The sequence below is a fragment of the Podarcis liolepis genome, assembly GCF_965112155.1.
Source record: "Podarcis liolepis genome assembly, chromosome: 7".
In the NCBI taxonomy this organism is placed as follows: Eukaryota; Metazoa; Chordata; class Lepidosauria; order Squamata; family Lacertidae; genus Podarcis; species Podarcis liolepis.
The window spans coordinates 93,781,925-93,794,878 of record NC_139561.1 but is presented as its reverse complement, the minus strand read 5'-3'; the positions used below and the strand labels follow the sequence as shown (position 1 = coordinate 93,794,878).

The following is a 12,954-nucleotide window of genomic DNA, read 5'->3' as shown; positions in this document are numbered from 1 at the left end:
ACTGGTTGAATATATCTATGTACAGGTGAGCAGGGATGAAACTGGATTGCAGATATGGAATATAACATCAAATGGAACTGTGTGTGTAAAAACAAAAAGGAAAAAGGGAGGGAAGCTCTATTTTACAAAATGTTTACGATGGAAAATTAGAGGTGACTCTTCCCCATCCTGTATTATATACAGACTGAAATGATTAATGCTAAAAGGACTTGGAATTTAATCTAATTGGATAAATGCGCATTTATCTTCGGCCATACAGAGGGATGTAAGGAATCTGAAAGTTGTGAGGGAGCTGATAAGGTTCATTACTGAGTAATTGGCAGTTCTTACCGATCCCTCTCCTTCCCAAGCAGAGAAGAAAAATGGCAAAAACTGATTATTTATTGGGATAGTGTGATTTTTGCAGCTGCTGTTAAAGTTGCCACACAACGAAGCACAGGACAGAGCGATGGAGAATTTCTGAAACCACAATGGGATATTAGCTCCGCCCAAGGAATGATGGAGAACAGCAACAGCCAGGAAAAGATAAAACATTTTGCAAGGACAGGAAGAAATATCACGAACAGAAAGATTGCCACACACAGGAAGAGTAAGGAGTGCCTCACTTGTAGTTTTATATATTATTTGATGTTTCCATACGAATGGAAGTCATTAATACTGCAGCTGTTGTATAAAGGATTGTTATCTTGACAGGAGTGTAATTGAAATTAATAAGATTTTGGAATGGAGAAATCAAGAAAATCATCAAACCATCAGTTTTAGCATGCGGGGGAGGGGCACCTATATTATATAATTTGGTATCTTAAAGATTGGTATTACTAATTGTATTGTAATTTCGCATTGTTCTAATGAGGCCATTATTGAACTGTAATTGTAAATTAATCAAATTACTATCATAAATGTCTCCTCTGCTGAGTACATTTGGACATTTGTACGCATTTCATATAATAGTTGTGCAAAAATACATCTCCCCCCCCCCCCCGAGCTCTGGGCTCCAGGTGACTTCCCCCAAAAGATGTAAAGAAATCACAGATTAGTTTCAAAACCAAGAGAATGTGACAAAACGGGGGAGAAAACACTCCTTCCTCCTTACCCAGAGGCCTCACTCTGGCGTCCAACGGAGTCTTCTCTGCCTCAGAAGAATCAAGACCCATTTCTGCCAAAAGATCCTTCCTCTGAAAGAGCAACAAGGATTCAAAACAGAGAATGGGGAGAAGGGTTAGAGAAGGAATGGCAGAGGCAAGCGCTTTCGGGGGACAGAGGTGAAAGCTGCTTCCTGCTTCTGCTAGACTGGTGTCTGGGGTTGGCTGCCAGGACCATGAAACATTGGTCCTCAAGGATCTTCACTGGCTCCCAGAACGTTTCCCAGCACAATTCAAAGCCCTAAACGGCCTCAAAGGCCCAGTATACCCAAAGGAGCGTCTCCATGAACTGAAGTCCAGTTCCGAGGGTCTTCTGCTGATTCCCTCACTGTGATAAGTGAAGTTACAGGGAACCAGGCAGAAGACCTTCTCCACAGTGGCCCCCACCCTGGGGAATGCCCTCCCATCAGGTGAGAAGGAGATAAAAAACTGTGTAACTTTTAGAAGACATCTGATGTTTTCTTATGCGTTTATATGTGCTGGAAGGCACACAGCCACATGGGTGTCATTAATAAAAATAATAATAATAATATGCTTTCCAAAAAAGGATGGGCCATTAGGAATTGATATGGGAATATTCTCCCTCCTCTTTGGAGCCCCTTGGGAGTATCCAGAGGAAAGTTTCTCTCACCTGCTGCTCTGCCTGCTTCCTCTCCTCTGCCTGACTCAGGAGGAAACCTTCGGCCAGGGCCACCGCCTGGGAACTGGTCTCCGCTCCGCATTCCCTCACCCAGTTCTCCATCTCCAGAGGAAGGACAGCCAGGAACTGCTCCAAGATCACCAGGTCCAGCATCTCAGCTTTCGTGTGCCTTTCTGGCTTCAGCCATTGACGGCAAAGGTGGTAGAGTTGGTTGCAAACCTCTCGGGGTCCTTTGGCCTCCTGGTAGCAGAACTGCCTGAGCTGCTGGCTCTGCACCTCTGAGCGGAGGGTGTCCTCCTCACCCAGTTCCTTCTTCACAGAGTTTTCCCAGAATTCCCCACTGCTCCCCATTTCCATGGCATGGCCTCTTCCTACTTCAGGGCCAGCTGAGTCTTGCTCATCCATCTCTGTTCTCAGGACACCTCCAGGAGATCAGAAGGTGCCCCTTGGTCCTCTGCCAAGTTCTAATGGGAGGTGCAGCAAATCCTATGAATCAAACACACTATTCTATTGTAAGATCAATACACAGCCAAGAGAAGAAGAATGTTCCCTGAGGAAGCATGGATAAGTCTTCCTAGGAACCAGGGCTGGATTGCCACCGTCCCTGTTGTTGTTTAGTGGTGTCCGCCTCTTTGTGACCCCCTGGACCAGAGCACGCCAGGCCCTCCTGTCATTCACTGCCTCCCGCAGTTTAGTCAAACAAATAAAGAATTAGGGAGGGGAAATGCCCGACATACAGAGATTTATGAATAGAGAGAGAAGCTAAAGCGTTTGCAAGGAGGACGGTTTGTAAGCAGAGGTATTCCTGTACTTCTCCTTCGTAGTCTTTCCCTCCTAATATCCTTCTCCCTCATAATAATGTCCCTCTAAATATCCTTCTCCCTCATAATAATGTCCGTCTTAATATCCTTCTCCCTCATGTCCCTCTTAATATCCTTCTCCCTCACAATAATGTCCCTCTTAATATCCTTCTCCCTCATAATAATGTCCCTCTTAATATCCTTCTCCCTCACAATTATGTCCCTCTTAATATACTTCTCCCTCATAATAATGTCCCTCTTAATATACTTCTCCCTCATAATAATGTCCCTCTTAATATCCTCCTCCCTCACAATAATGTCCCTCCTAATATACTTCTCCTTCATAATAATGTCCCACCTAATATACTTCTCCTTCATAATAATGTCCCTCTTAATATCCTTCTCCCTCATAATAATGTCCCTCTTAATATACTTCTCCCTCACAATTATGTCCCTCTTAATATCCTTCTCCCTCACAATTATGTCCCTCTTAATATCCTTCTCCCTCACAATCATGTCCCTCTTAATATCCTTCTCCCTCACAATTATGTCCCTCTTAATATCCTTCTCCCTCACATTAATGTCCCTCTTAATATCCTTCTCCCTCACAATCATGTCCCTCTTAATATCCTTCTCCCTCATAATAATGTCCCCCTTAATATCCTTCTCCCTCACAATTATGTCCCTCTTAATATCCTTCTCCCTCACAATTATGTCCCTCTTAATATCCTTCTCCCTCACAATCATGTCCCTCTTAATATCCTTCTCCCTCACAATCATGTCCCTCTTAATATCCTTCTCCCTCACAATCATGTCCCCCTTAATATCCTTCTCCCTCACAATCATGTCCCTCTTAATATCCTTCTCCCTCACAATCATGTCCCTCTTAATATCCTTCTCCCTCACAATCATGTCCCTCTTAATATCCTTCTCCCTCACAATCATGTCCCTCTTAATATCCTTCTCCCTCACAATCATGTCCCTCTTAATATCCTTCTCCCTCACAATCATTTCCCTCTTAATATCCTTCTCCCTCACAATCATGTCCCTCTTAATATCCTTCTCCCTCACAATCATGTCCCTCTTAATATACTTCTCCCTCACAATTATGTCCCTCTTAATATCCTTTTCCCTCACAATCATGTCCCTCTTAATATCCTTCTCCCTCACAATTATGTCCCTCTTAATATCCTTCTCCCTCATAATAATGTCCCCCTTAATATCCTTCTCCCTCACAATTATGTCCCTCTTAATATCCTTCTCCCTCACAATTATGTCCCTCTTAATATCCTTCTCCCTCACAATCATGTCCCTCTTAGTATCCTTCTCCCTCACAATCATGTCCCTCTTAATATCCTTCTCCCTCACAATTATGTCCCTCTTAATATCCTTCTCCCTCACAATCATGTCCCTCTTAATATCCTTCTCCCTCACAATCATGTCCCTCTTAATATCCTTCTCCCTCACAATCATGTCCCTCTTAATATCCTTCTCCCTCACAATCATGTCCCTCTTAATATCCTTCTCCCTCACAATTATGTCCCTCTTAATATTCTTCTCCCTCATAATTATGTCCCTCTTAATATCCTTCTCCCTCATAAAATGTCCCTCTTAATATCCTTCTCCCTCATAATAATGTCCCTCTTAATGTCCTTCTCCCTCACAATCATGTCCGTCTTAATGTCCTTCTCCCTCATAATAATGTCCCTCTTAACATCCTTCTCCCTCATAATTATGTCCCTCTTAATGTCCTTCTCCCTCATAAAATGTCCCTCTTAATATCCTTCTCCCTCATAATAATGTCCCTCTTAATATCCTTCTCCCTCATAATTATGTCCCTCTAAATGTCCTTCTCCCTCATAATAATGTCCCTCTTAATATCCTTCTCCCTCATAATTATGTCCCTCTTAATGTCCTTCTCCCTCATAAAATGTCCCTCTTAATATCATTCTCCCTCACAATCATGTCCCTCTTAATGTCCTTCTCCCTCATAATAATGTCCCTCTTAATATCCTTCTCCCTCATAATTATGTCCCTCTTAATATCCTTCTCCCTCATAAAATGTCCCTCTTAATATCCTTCTCCCTCATAATTATGTCCCTCTTAATATCCTTCTCCCTCATAAAATGTCCCTCTTAATGTCCTTCTCCCTCATAAAATGTCCCTCTTAATATCCTTCTCCCTCATAATTATGTCCCTCTTAATATCCTTCTCCCTCATAAAATGTCCCTCTTAATATCCTTCTCCCTCATAATAATGTCCCTCTTAATGTCCTTCTCCCTCATAAAATGTCCCTCTTAATATCCTTCTCCCTCACAATTATGTCCCTCTTAATATCCTTCTCCCTCACAATCATGTCCCTCTTAATATCCTTCTCCCTCACAATTATGTCCCTCTTAATATACTTCTCCCTCACAATTATGTCCCTCTTAATATCCTTTTCCCTCACAATCATGTCCCTCTTAATATACTTCTCCCTCACAATTATGTCCCTCTTAATATCCTTTTCCCTCACAATCATGTCCCTCTTAATATCCTTTTCCCTCACAATCATGTCCCTCTTAATATCCTTCTCCCTCATAATAATGTCCCCCTTAATATCCTTCTCCCTCACAATTATGTCCCTCTTAGTATCCTTCTCCCTCATAATAATGTCCCCCTTAATATCCTTCTCCCTCACAATTATGTCCCTCTTAATATCCTTCTCCCTCACAATTATGTCCCTCTTAATATCCTTCTCCCTCACAATTATGTCCCTCTTAATATCCTTCTCCCTCATAATAATGTCCCCCTTAATATCCTTCTCCCTCACAATTATGTCCCTCTTAATATCCTTCTCCCTCACAATTATGTCCCTCTTAATATCCTTCTCCCTCACAATTGTTGTTTAGTCGTTTAGTGGTGTCCGACTCTTCGTGACCCCCTGGACCAGAGCACGCCAGGCACTTCTGTCCTCCACTGCCTCCCGCAGTTTGGTCAAACTCATGCTGGCAGCTTCGAGAACACTGTCCCACCATCTCGTCCTCTGTCGTCCCCTTCTCCTTGTGCCCTCCATCTTTCCTAACATCAGGGTCTTTTCCAGGGAGTCTTCTCTTCTCATGAGGTGGCCAAAGTCTTGGAGCCTCAGCTTCACGATCTGTCCTTCGCGTGTGGTAAAACTTACTAATTGGGAGTCTCAGGCAAGATTTGTTCAAATAAACATTATTGATTTTATTTAACAAGGAAGTTTATGACACGAGTGGATAAAACGAAGGATACCTCAGTTTACAATGTTATTTCCCTTCAAGGTTTTCTCAGTTGTTTCACATGTAATACTTTGGCTCTTAACAAGGTGGCACTTTCTGCCAGTTACCCTACTCCCAAGGTACTCCAAGCCAAAGACCCAAGGGATCTCTGGTTTGGGAGTCTTCTCTTTCTAGAAGGATCTCTCCCCTCCTGACTGGGATGAGAGCTCAGCATCCGGTCTCTTTCCAGCTCCTCCTTCTCCTGGCTCAGCCTCCCAGTTCATTCCTGGCCTGATTTACTCTCCCAGGACACCACACACTCTCCTTCCCACTAAGCTCAGAGACTCCTTTCTCTAGCTGGTGATCTTTTCCTCAGAGCGGATGTTTCCACCCAGAACCAGCTCCTCTCACTCCCCATCTTCCCCACCTCCCTCCAAAGCTCCTAGCCATGGGAGGAACTGGGCCCAGGTCTCCCCACTCCAGGGCTCTTAGTCCGTCCACTAAACCACATGGGGTGTCTTTGGGTGTAATAATAATAATAATTTATTATTTATACCCCCGCCCATCTGACTCAGCCTCCCCAGCCTCTCTGGGTGGCTTCAAAAAAAATAATATTAAAATACTGTAATACATCAAATATTTAAAGCTTCCCTAAACGGCTGCCTTGAGATGTCTTCTAAAAGTCTGGTAGTTCTTGTTCTCTTTGACATCTGCTGGGAGGTTGTTCTACCACTGAGAAGGCCCTCAGCCAGAAGACCCTCGGCGCTGGACCTCAGTGTCCGGGTAGAATGATGGGGGTGGAGACGCTCCTTCAGGAACACTGGGCTGAAGCCATTTAGGGCTTTCAAGGTCAGCACAAACACTCTGAATTGTACTCGGAAACGTACTGGGAGCCAATGTAGGCCTTTCAAGACTGGTGTTACATGGTCTCGGTGGCCGCTCCCAGTCACCAGTCTGGCTACCACATTCTGGATTAGTTGTAGTTTCCGGGTCACCTTCAAAGGTAGTCCCACATAGAGCACATTGCAGTAGTCCAAACAGGAGATAACCAGAGCATGCACCACTCTGGTGAGACAGTCCGCAGGCAGATAGGGTCTCATCCTGCGTACCAGATGGAGCTGGTAAACAGCTGCCCTGGACACAGATTTGACCTGTGCCTCCATGGACAGCTGTGAGTCCAAAATGACTCCCAGGCTGCGCACCCGGTCCTTCAGGGGCACAGTTGCCCCATTCAGGACCATGGAGTCCTCTACACTGGCCCGCCTCCTGTCCCCCCAAAACAGTACTTCTGTCTTGTCAGGATTTCAATCTCAATCTGTTAGCCACCATCCATCCTCCACCGCCTCCAGAAACTCACACAGGACCTTCACTGGTTCTGATTTGAAAGAGAGGTAGAGCTGGGTATCATCCGCATACTGATGAACACCCAGCCCAAATCCCCTGATGATCTCTCCCAGCGGCTGCATGTAAATGTTGAAAAGCATGGGGGAGAGGACAGAACCCTGAGGCACCCCACAAGTGAGAGCCCAGGGGTCTGAACACTCATCCCCCCCACCACTTTCTGAACACGGCCCAGGAGGAAGGAGCGGAACCACTGTATGACAGTGCCCCCAGCTCCCAGACCCTCAAGATGGTCCAGAAGGATGTTATGGTCGATGGTATCAAACGCCGCTGAGAGATCCAGCAGAACTAGGAAACAGCTCTCACCTTTGTCCCTAGCCCGCCGGAGATCATCAACCAGCGTGACCAAGGCAGTTTCAGTCCCATGGTGAGGCCTGAATCCCGACTGGAAGGGATCCAAATGGTCCGCTTCTTCCAGGCGTGCCTGGAGTTGTTCAGCAACCACTCGCTCAATCACCTTGCCCAAGAATGGAAGATTTGAGACTGAGCGATAGTTGGCCATCGTGGCCGCATCTAAAGATGGTTTTTTAAGAAGCGGTTTAATAACCGCCTCTTTCAGCGGGTCTGGGAAGGCTCCCTCACAGAGGGAAGCATTCACCACCCCACGAAGCCCATCACCCAGTCCTTCCCGGCTAGCTTTCGGAGGGCTCCCCGTGCTTTGGGGTGACAGGCTGCCGCCCCAAGCCTCGCGCACCCGGCGGGACCTCCTGCCAGGCACACGAGGCTTGCAGACACTTGCCCGAAGCAGGGGGAGCCCTCCGGAGGGCTCCCCGTGCTTCGGACGACATGCTGCCGCCCCAAGCCTCGCGCTCCCGGCGGGACCTCCTGCCGGGCGCGCAAGGCTTGCAGACACTCGCGGGGGCTGCAGGCTGCTGCCTGCAAGCCTTGTGAGCCCGCGGGAACTCCCACCGGGCTTGCAAGGCTTGCGGATAGCTTCCTGAAGCCCGGAGAGCAAGAGGGGTCGGTGTGCACCGATGCCTCTCACTCTCTAGGCTTCAGCGAAAGCCTGCATTCGCCCCATAGGACGCACACACATTTCCCCTTCATTTTTGAAGGGGAAAAAGTGCGTCCTACGGGGCGAAAAATACGGTAAAAGAAAACAAAAACTCCCTCTTTCTTGATTTCTCATCTTTAGTTAACTTATTTTCCTGACTTCCTCACGTCTCCCTTTTTTGTATCCCTTTTAAAAATTGGTTCAGCAAATTCATATCCTATTAGTTTATCTATTATCCATCCCATCTTACATTTTACCTTGTTGCTAGAACCCCTTCAATTCATTTCAATGTCATCAGCTTTCAAAAATTTTACAATATATCTGCAAATAAGTTTTAAATTTCCTCCAATCTTCTTCCACCAGCTCTTCTCCCTGGTCTCGGATTCTGCCAGTCATTTCCGCCATCTCCATGTAGTCTATTAGTTGCATCTGCCATTCTTCCAAGGTGGGTAGGTCTTGTGTCTTCCAATGCTCTGCAATGAGAATTCTTGCTGCTGCTGTAGCATACATAAAAAAAGTTCTATCCTTCTTTAACACCAATTGGCCAACTATGCCTAGGAGAAAGGCCTCTGGTTTCTTCGGGAAAGTATATTTAAATACCTTTTTCAGTTCATTATATATCATTTCCCAGAAAGCCTTAATCCTTGGGCACGTCCGCCAAAGGTGAAAAAATGTACCTTCAATTTCTTTACATTTCCAACATTTGTTATCGGGCAAGTGATATATTTTTGCAAGCTTGACTGGAGTCATGTACCACCTGTACATCATTTTCATAATATTCTCTCTTAGGGCATTACATGCCGTAAATTTAATCCCGGTGGTCCACAACTTCTCCCAGTCAGCAAACATAATATTATATCCTATATCTTGTGCCCATTTTATCATTGCAGATTTTACCGTTTCTTCCTCGGTATTCCATTTCAACAGCAGATTATACATTCTTGAAAGTATCTTAGCATTGGGTTCTAACAATTCTGTTTCTAACTTTGATTTTTCCACCTGGAAACCAATTTTTTTATCCAAGTTATAAACCTCTCTTATTTGAAAATAATGTAACCAGTCTCGCACCTTCTCTTTAAGTTTGTCATAACTCTGCAATTTCAGTTTGTCACCTTCCTGTTCTAAAATTTCCCAATATTTTGGCCATTTAGCCTCCATGTTGAGTTTTTTCAAAGCTTTCGCTTCCATATGTGATAGCCACCTTGGGGTTTTACTCTCCAGAAAATCTTTGTACCTTGTCCAGACATTAAACAATGCTTTCCTGACAATATGGTTTTTAAATGCCTTATGTGCTTTTACCTTGCCATACCATAGATATGCATGCCACCCAAATATGTTATCATACCTGTCAGGGGTTCAGGAGAAGGTGGGATTCATCATGTCCCATTTGCATGGAGATGCTAAAGCATGGCTGCGCAATTTGTGGAGAGATAAGGATCCGGCGCTCCAAAATGCGGATGCCTTTATTAAAGCGATGGATGGGTGCTTTTTATCAAGCATAGACGTGGATCTTGCTCGGAAGGAGGTACATGGACTGAAGCAAGGGAGGGCCAGCGTAAGGCAGTACCATGCCCGCTTTTTCGCTTTGGTCAGTGCCCTGGAATGGGACAGAGATTCGGCTCCAGTCAGAGACCTGTTTTGGGAAGGATTGAACAGCGCGGTTAAAGATGAAATTGCAAGGGGGGAGAGACCCCGGACCACGCAGGAGATCGTTCAGAGGGCGCTGGCGGTGGGAGTGCGGCTGGAAGAACGTCCGTGGAGCAGGGACGAAGGGCGTGGAGGGCGCGAACCAGCCAGGGGCTACTCCTTCCTTCCCAGAGAAGCAGCGCGTGCGCAATCCACGCCTCCGCCAGGAGGAGGAGCGGAACCTATGGAGGTTGGAGGTGCAAGGGCTCAGTCAGCAACCAGAGCCCTAGCACCGGGAGCAGTGAAAGCGAAGCCTCCTAGAGGGAACAGGAAGTGTTACGTCTGCGATGATCCCCAGCATATGGCGAAAGAGTGTCCCCAGCGGCTCCACAAGCACACTGCAGCCTCAGCAATGGTAACTGCAGCAACGCAGCAAGGAGAACCACAGCAGGGAAACGACGGAGTCTGGCTGGAGACAGAGGCACTGGGGCCCAGCCAGATGTGTCAGTGAAGCAGTCCCCAGAGATTTTGCAGCCCATGGACCCCCTCCCGCCCAAACCAGTAGTGAGGCTCACCGCATCGCTCCAGCTGCCCAATGGAATCACCATGGACGTGCCAATCACCATTGACTCAGGAAGCAATGCGGACTTTATAGGGCAAGACTTTGTCGACCGGCACGCTATACAGTTGCTGCCTGCCACGCTGCCCCTGCAGGTTGTCACGGTGGATGGCAGGGAGTTGCTTGGAGGGCAAGTGGTGAAGCAAACGCCACCAATGGTGATGCGACTTGGGAATCACAGGGAAGTCATCAGCTTCAACGTCACTCAACTATCGGACACGCCCATTGTATTGGGCATGAGTTGGCTGGACAAGCACAGCCCGACGCTGGCTTGGTACCAGAGGCAGCTGACCTTCGGCTCTTCCTTTTGTGCTGAACACTGCATCCTGCCCCGGCAGGAAGGAGAGGAAGAGGAGTCACAGCTGCAGCTAGGCACGCTGCAAGCGGTTCCCCACAAGTACGCAGAATTTTTGGAGGTTTTCTGCGAGAAGGAGGCGGACAGGCTACCCCCCCCCACAGACCATATGACTGCAAAATTGACCTGCTGCCAGGGGCGGCGCTGCCCAAAGAGAAGCTGTATTCCATGTCTGAGGACGAACTACAGGAACTCAAGGAGTTCATAGATCATAATTTGGAGCGCGGTTTCATCCGAGAGTCCAAGGCAGCGGGGGGCAGTCCTGTATTCTTTGTTAAGAAGAAGGACACGCCCCAAAAAAGGCTCGTAGTGGACTATCGGACCTTGAACAGTGTGACCAAGCCATCGGACTTCCCCATGCCCCGAATCGACGACCTCCTCGCAAAAGTACGCAAGGGCAGCGTGTTCACCAAGTTGGACCTGCGAGGGGCGTACAACCTCATTCGCATGCGGGAGGGAGATGAGTGGAAGACAGCCATGTTCACGCCCCTAGGCACCTACGAATATAGAGTTATGCCTTTTGGACTGCAAAATGGCTCCCACTGTTTTCAAGCTTTCATGCATCACGTGTTAGCGGGGCTCCTCTACAAGACATGCGTCTGCTTCTTGGATGACATCCTGATCTTTTCGGAATCGCAGCAGGAGCATGACAGACACGTCAAGGAAGTGCTGAGCAGGCTACAGCAGCATAGGCTTTACGCCAAGCTGGAGAAGTGCCAGTTCGACGTGACGGAGGTGGATTTCCTGGGCTACAAGTTGTCTGACAAGGGGCTCGCCATGGACAGCGCCAAGGTTCGAGCAGTGTTGGATTGGAAAAGCCCGTGCAACCGGAAGGAAGTCCAGCGGTTTGTCGGCTTTGCGAACTTCTATCGCAAGTTTATCAAGGGCTTTGCTATGCAAACAGCGGCCATCACGGACACGCTCAGCTCCAAGAAAAAGAAGTTCATCTGGACGGAGCAGGTGGAGCAGTCCTTTCAGGCACTCAATGTCTCTTCGCGTCGGAAGAGCAGCTACTGCATGTCAACCCCAGCAGGCCGATGAGGGTGGAGACAGACGCTTCGGACAGAGCCGTGGGAGCAGTCCTGCTGCAGAAAGACCCGCAGGGGGCTTGGAGGCCGGGAGCTTTCTACTCCAGGAAGCTCAGCAAATCTGAACAGAACTACACCATCTGGGACTGGGAGTTGCTTGCCATTCATGCAGCATTCAAGGCGTGGAGGCACTTCCTGATCGGCGCCAAGCACACGGTGCAGGTCTGCACGGACCACAAGAATCTGGAGCACTGGCGCACGGCGCAGTTCCTGAACCAGAGGCAGATACGTTGGGCTGAGTTCTTTGCGAACTTCGACTTCCGAATAGAGTATGTCCCGGGAGACACCAACGTCATGGCGGATGCCCTCTCCCGTAAACCGCAGTATCTGGAGGAGGCGACGCCAGCGGCCGCCATGCACATCTTCGCACCGACAGTGTGGGCGTGCGCTGCGGCAACAGTTGACCTGGATGCGGTGCGACGAGCGTTGCAGGATGACTCCTTCGCGCAAGCAAAGATGGCAGAGGTGCACAGGGGCACGGCAGCGAACGACGAGTTCCAGCTGCGAGATGGATTGCTCATCCGTAAAGGGGCCATCTACGTGCCGGGAGACGAACTTCGCGCCAAGGTACTGCAGCAGCTGCACGACGCGCCCACTGCCGGGCACTTTGGCAAGGAGAAGATGGTGGAATTAGTCGCCAGAGACTTCTGGTGGCCCGGAATGAGAGGGGAAGTCGCGGACTACGTGGCGAGGTGCGACACCTGCCAGAGGGCCAAACCAGTGCACAGACCGCCGGCCGGACTGCTGGAACTGCTGCAGACTCCGTTCGAACCATGGGAGAGAGTGGCCCTGGACTTTGTCACGGATCTGCCCAGCTCGAGGGGCAAGACGGCTGTGCTAGTGGTGGTGGACTTGTTCTCCAAGATGGCACATTTCATTCCGTGTGCGAAGGTGGCCACGGCGGAACAAACCGCCAAACTGTTCATAGATCACGTGTTCAAGGTTCACGGTCTGCCGCGGTCTATTCTGTCCGACCGGGGGCGACAGTTCATCTCGAACTTCTGGCAGAAGCTGATGGGCTTCCTGAACGTCAAAATCAACCTGGCTTCGGCTAGACACCCGCAG

At 48.1% G+C, this 12,954-nt stretch overlaps 2 protein-coding genes across 2 annotated transcripts in view; both read right to left on the bottom strand.

Moving 5' to 3' along the window:
• Positions 1 to 12,954, bottom strand: part of LOC310712893 (zinc finger protein 213-like) — a 356,206-nt gene that overhangs the window by 85,118 nt on the left and 258,134 nt on the right. The window lies entirely within an intron of this gene.
• LOC310712806 (uncharacterized protein) overlaps positions 1 to 12,954 on the bottom strand; it is a 65,943-nt gene that overhangs the window by 14,742 nt on the left and 38,247 nt on the right. Inside the window, exons 3-4 of the mRNA XM_083516181.1 lie at positions 1,774 to 2,058; positions 1,094 to 1,175 (exon numbers count right to left, since the gene is read on the bottom strand). Coding sequence (XP_083372307.1) covers positions 1,094 to 1,175; positions 1,774 to 2,058 — 367 coding nt within the window. The remainder of the gene's footprint in view (positions 1 to 1,093; positions 1,176 to 1,773; positions 2,059 to 12,954) is intronic.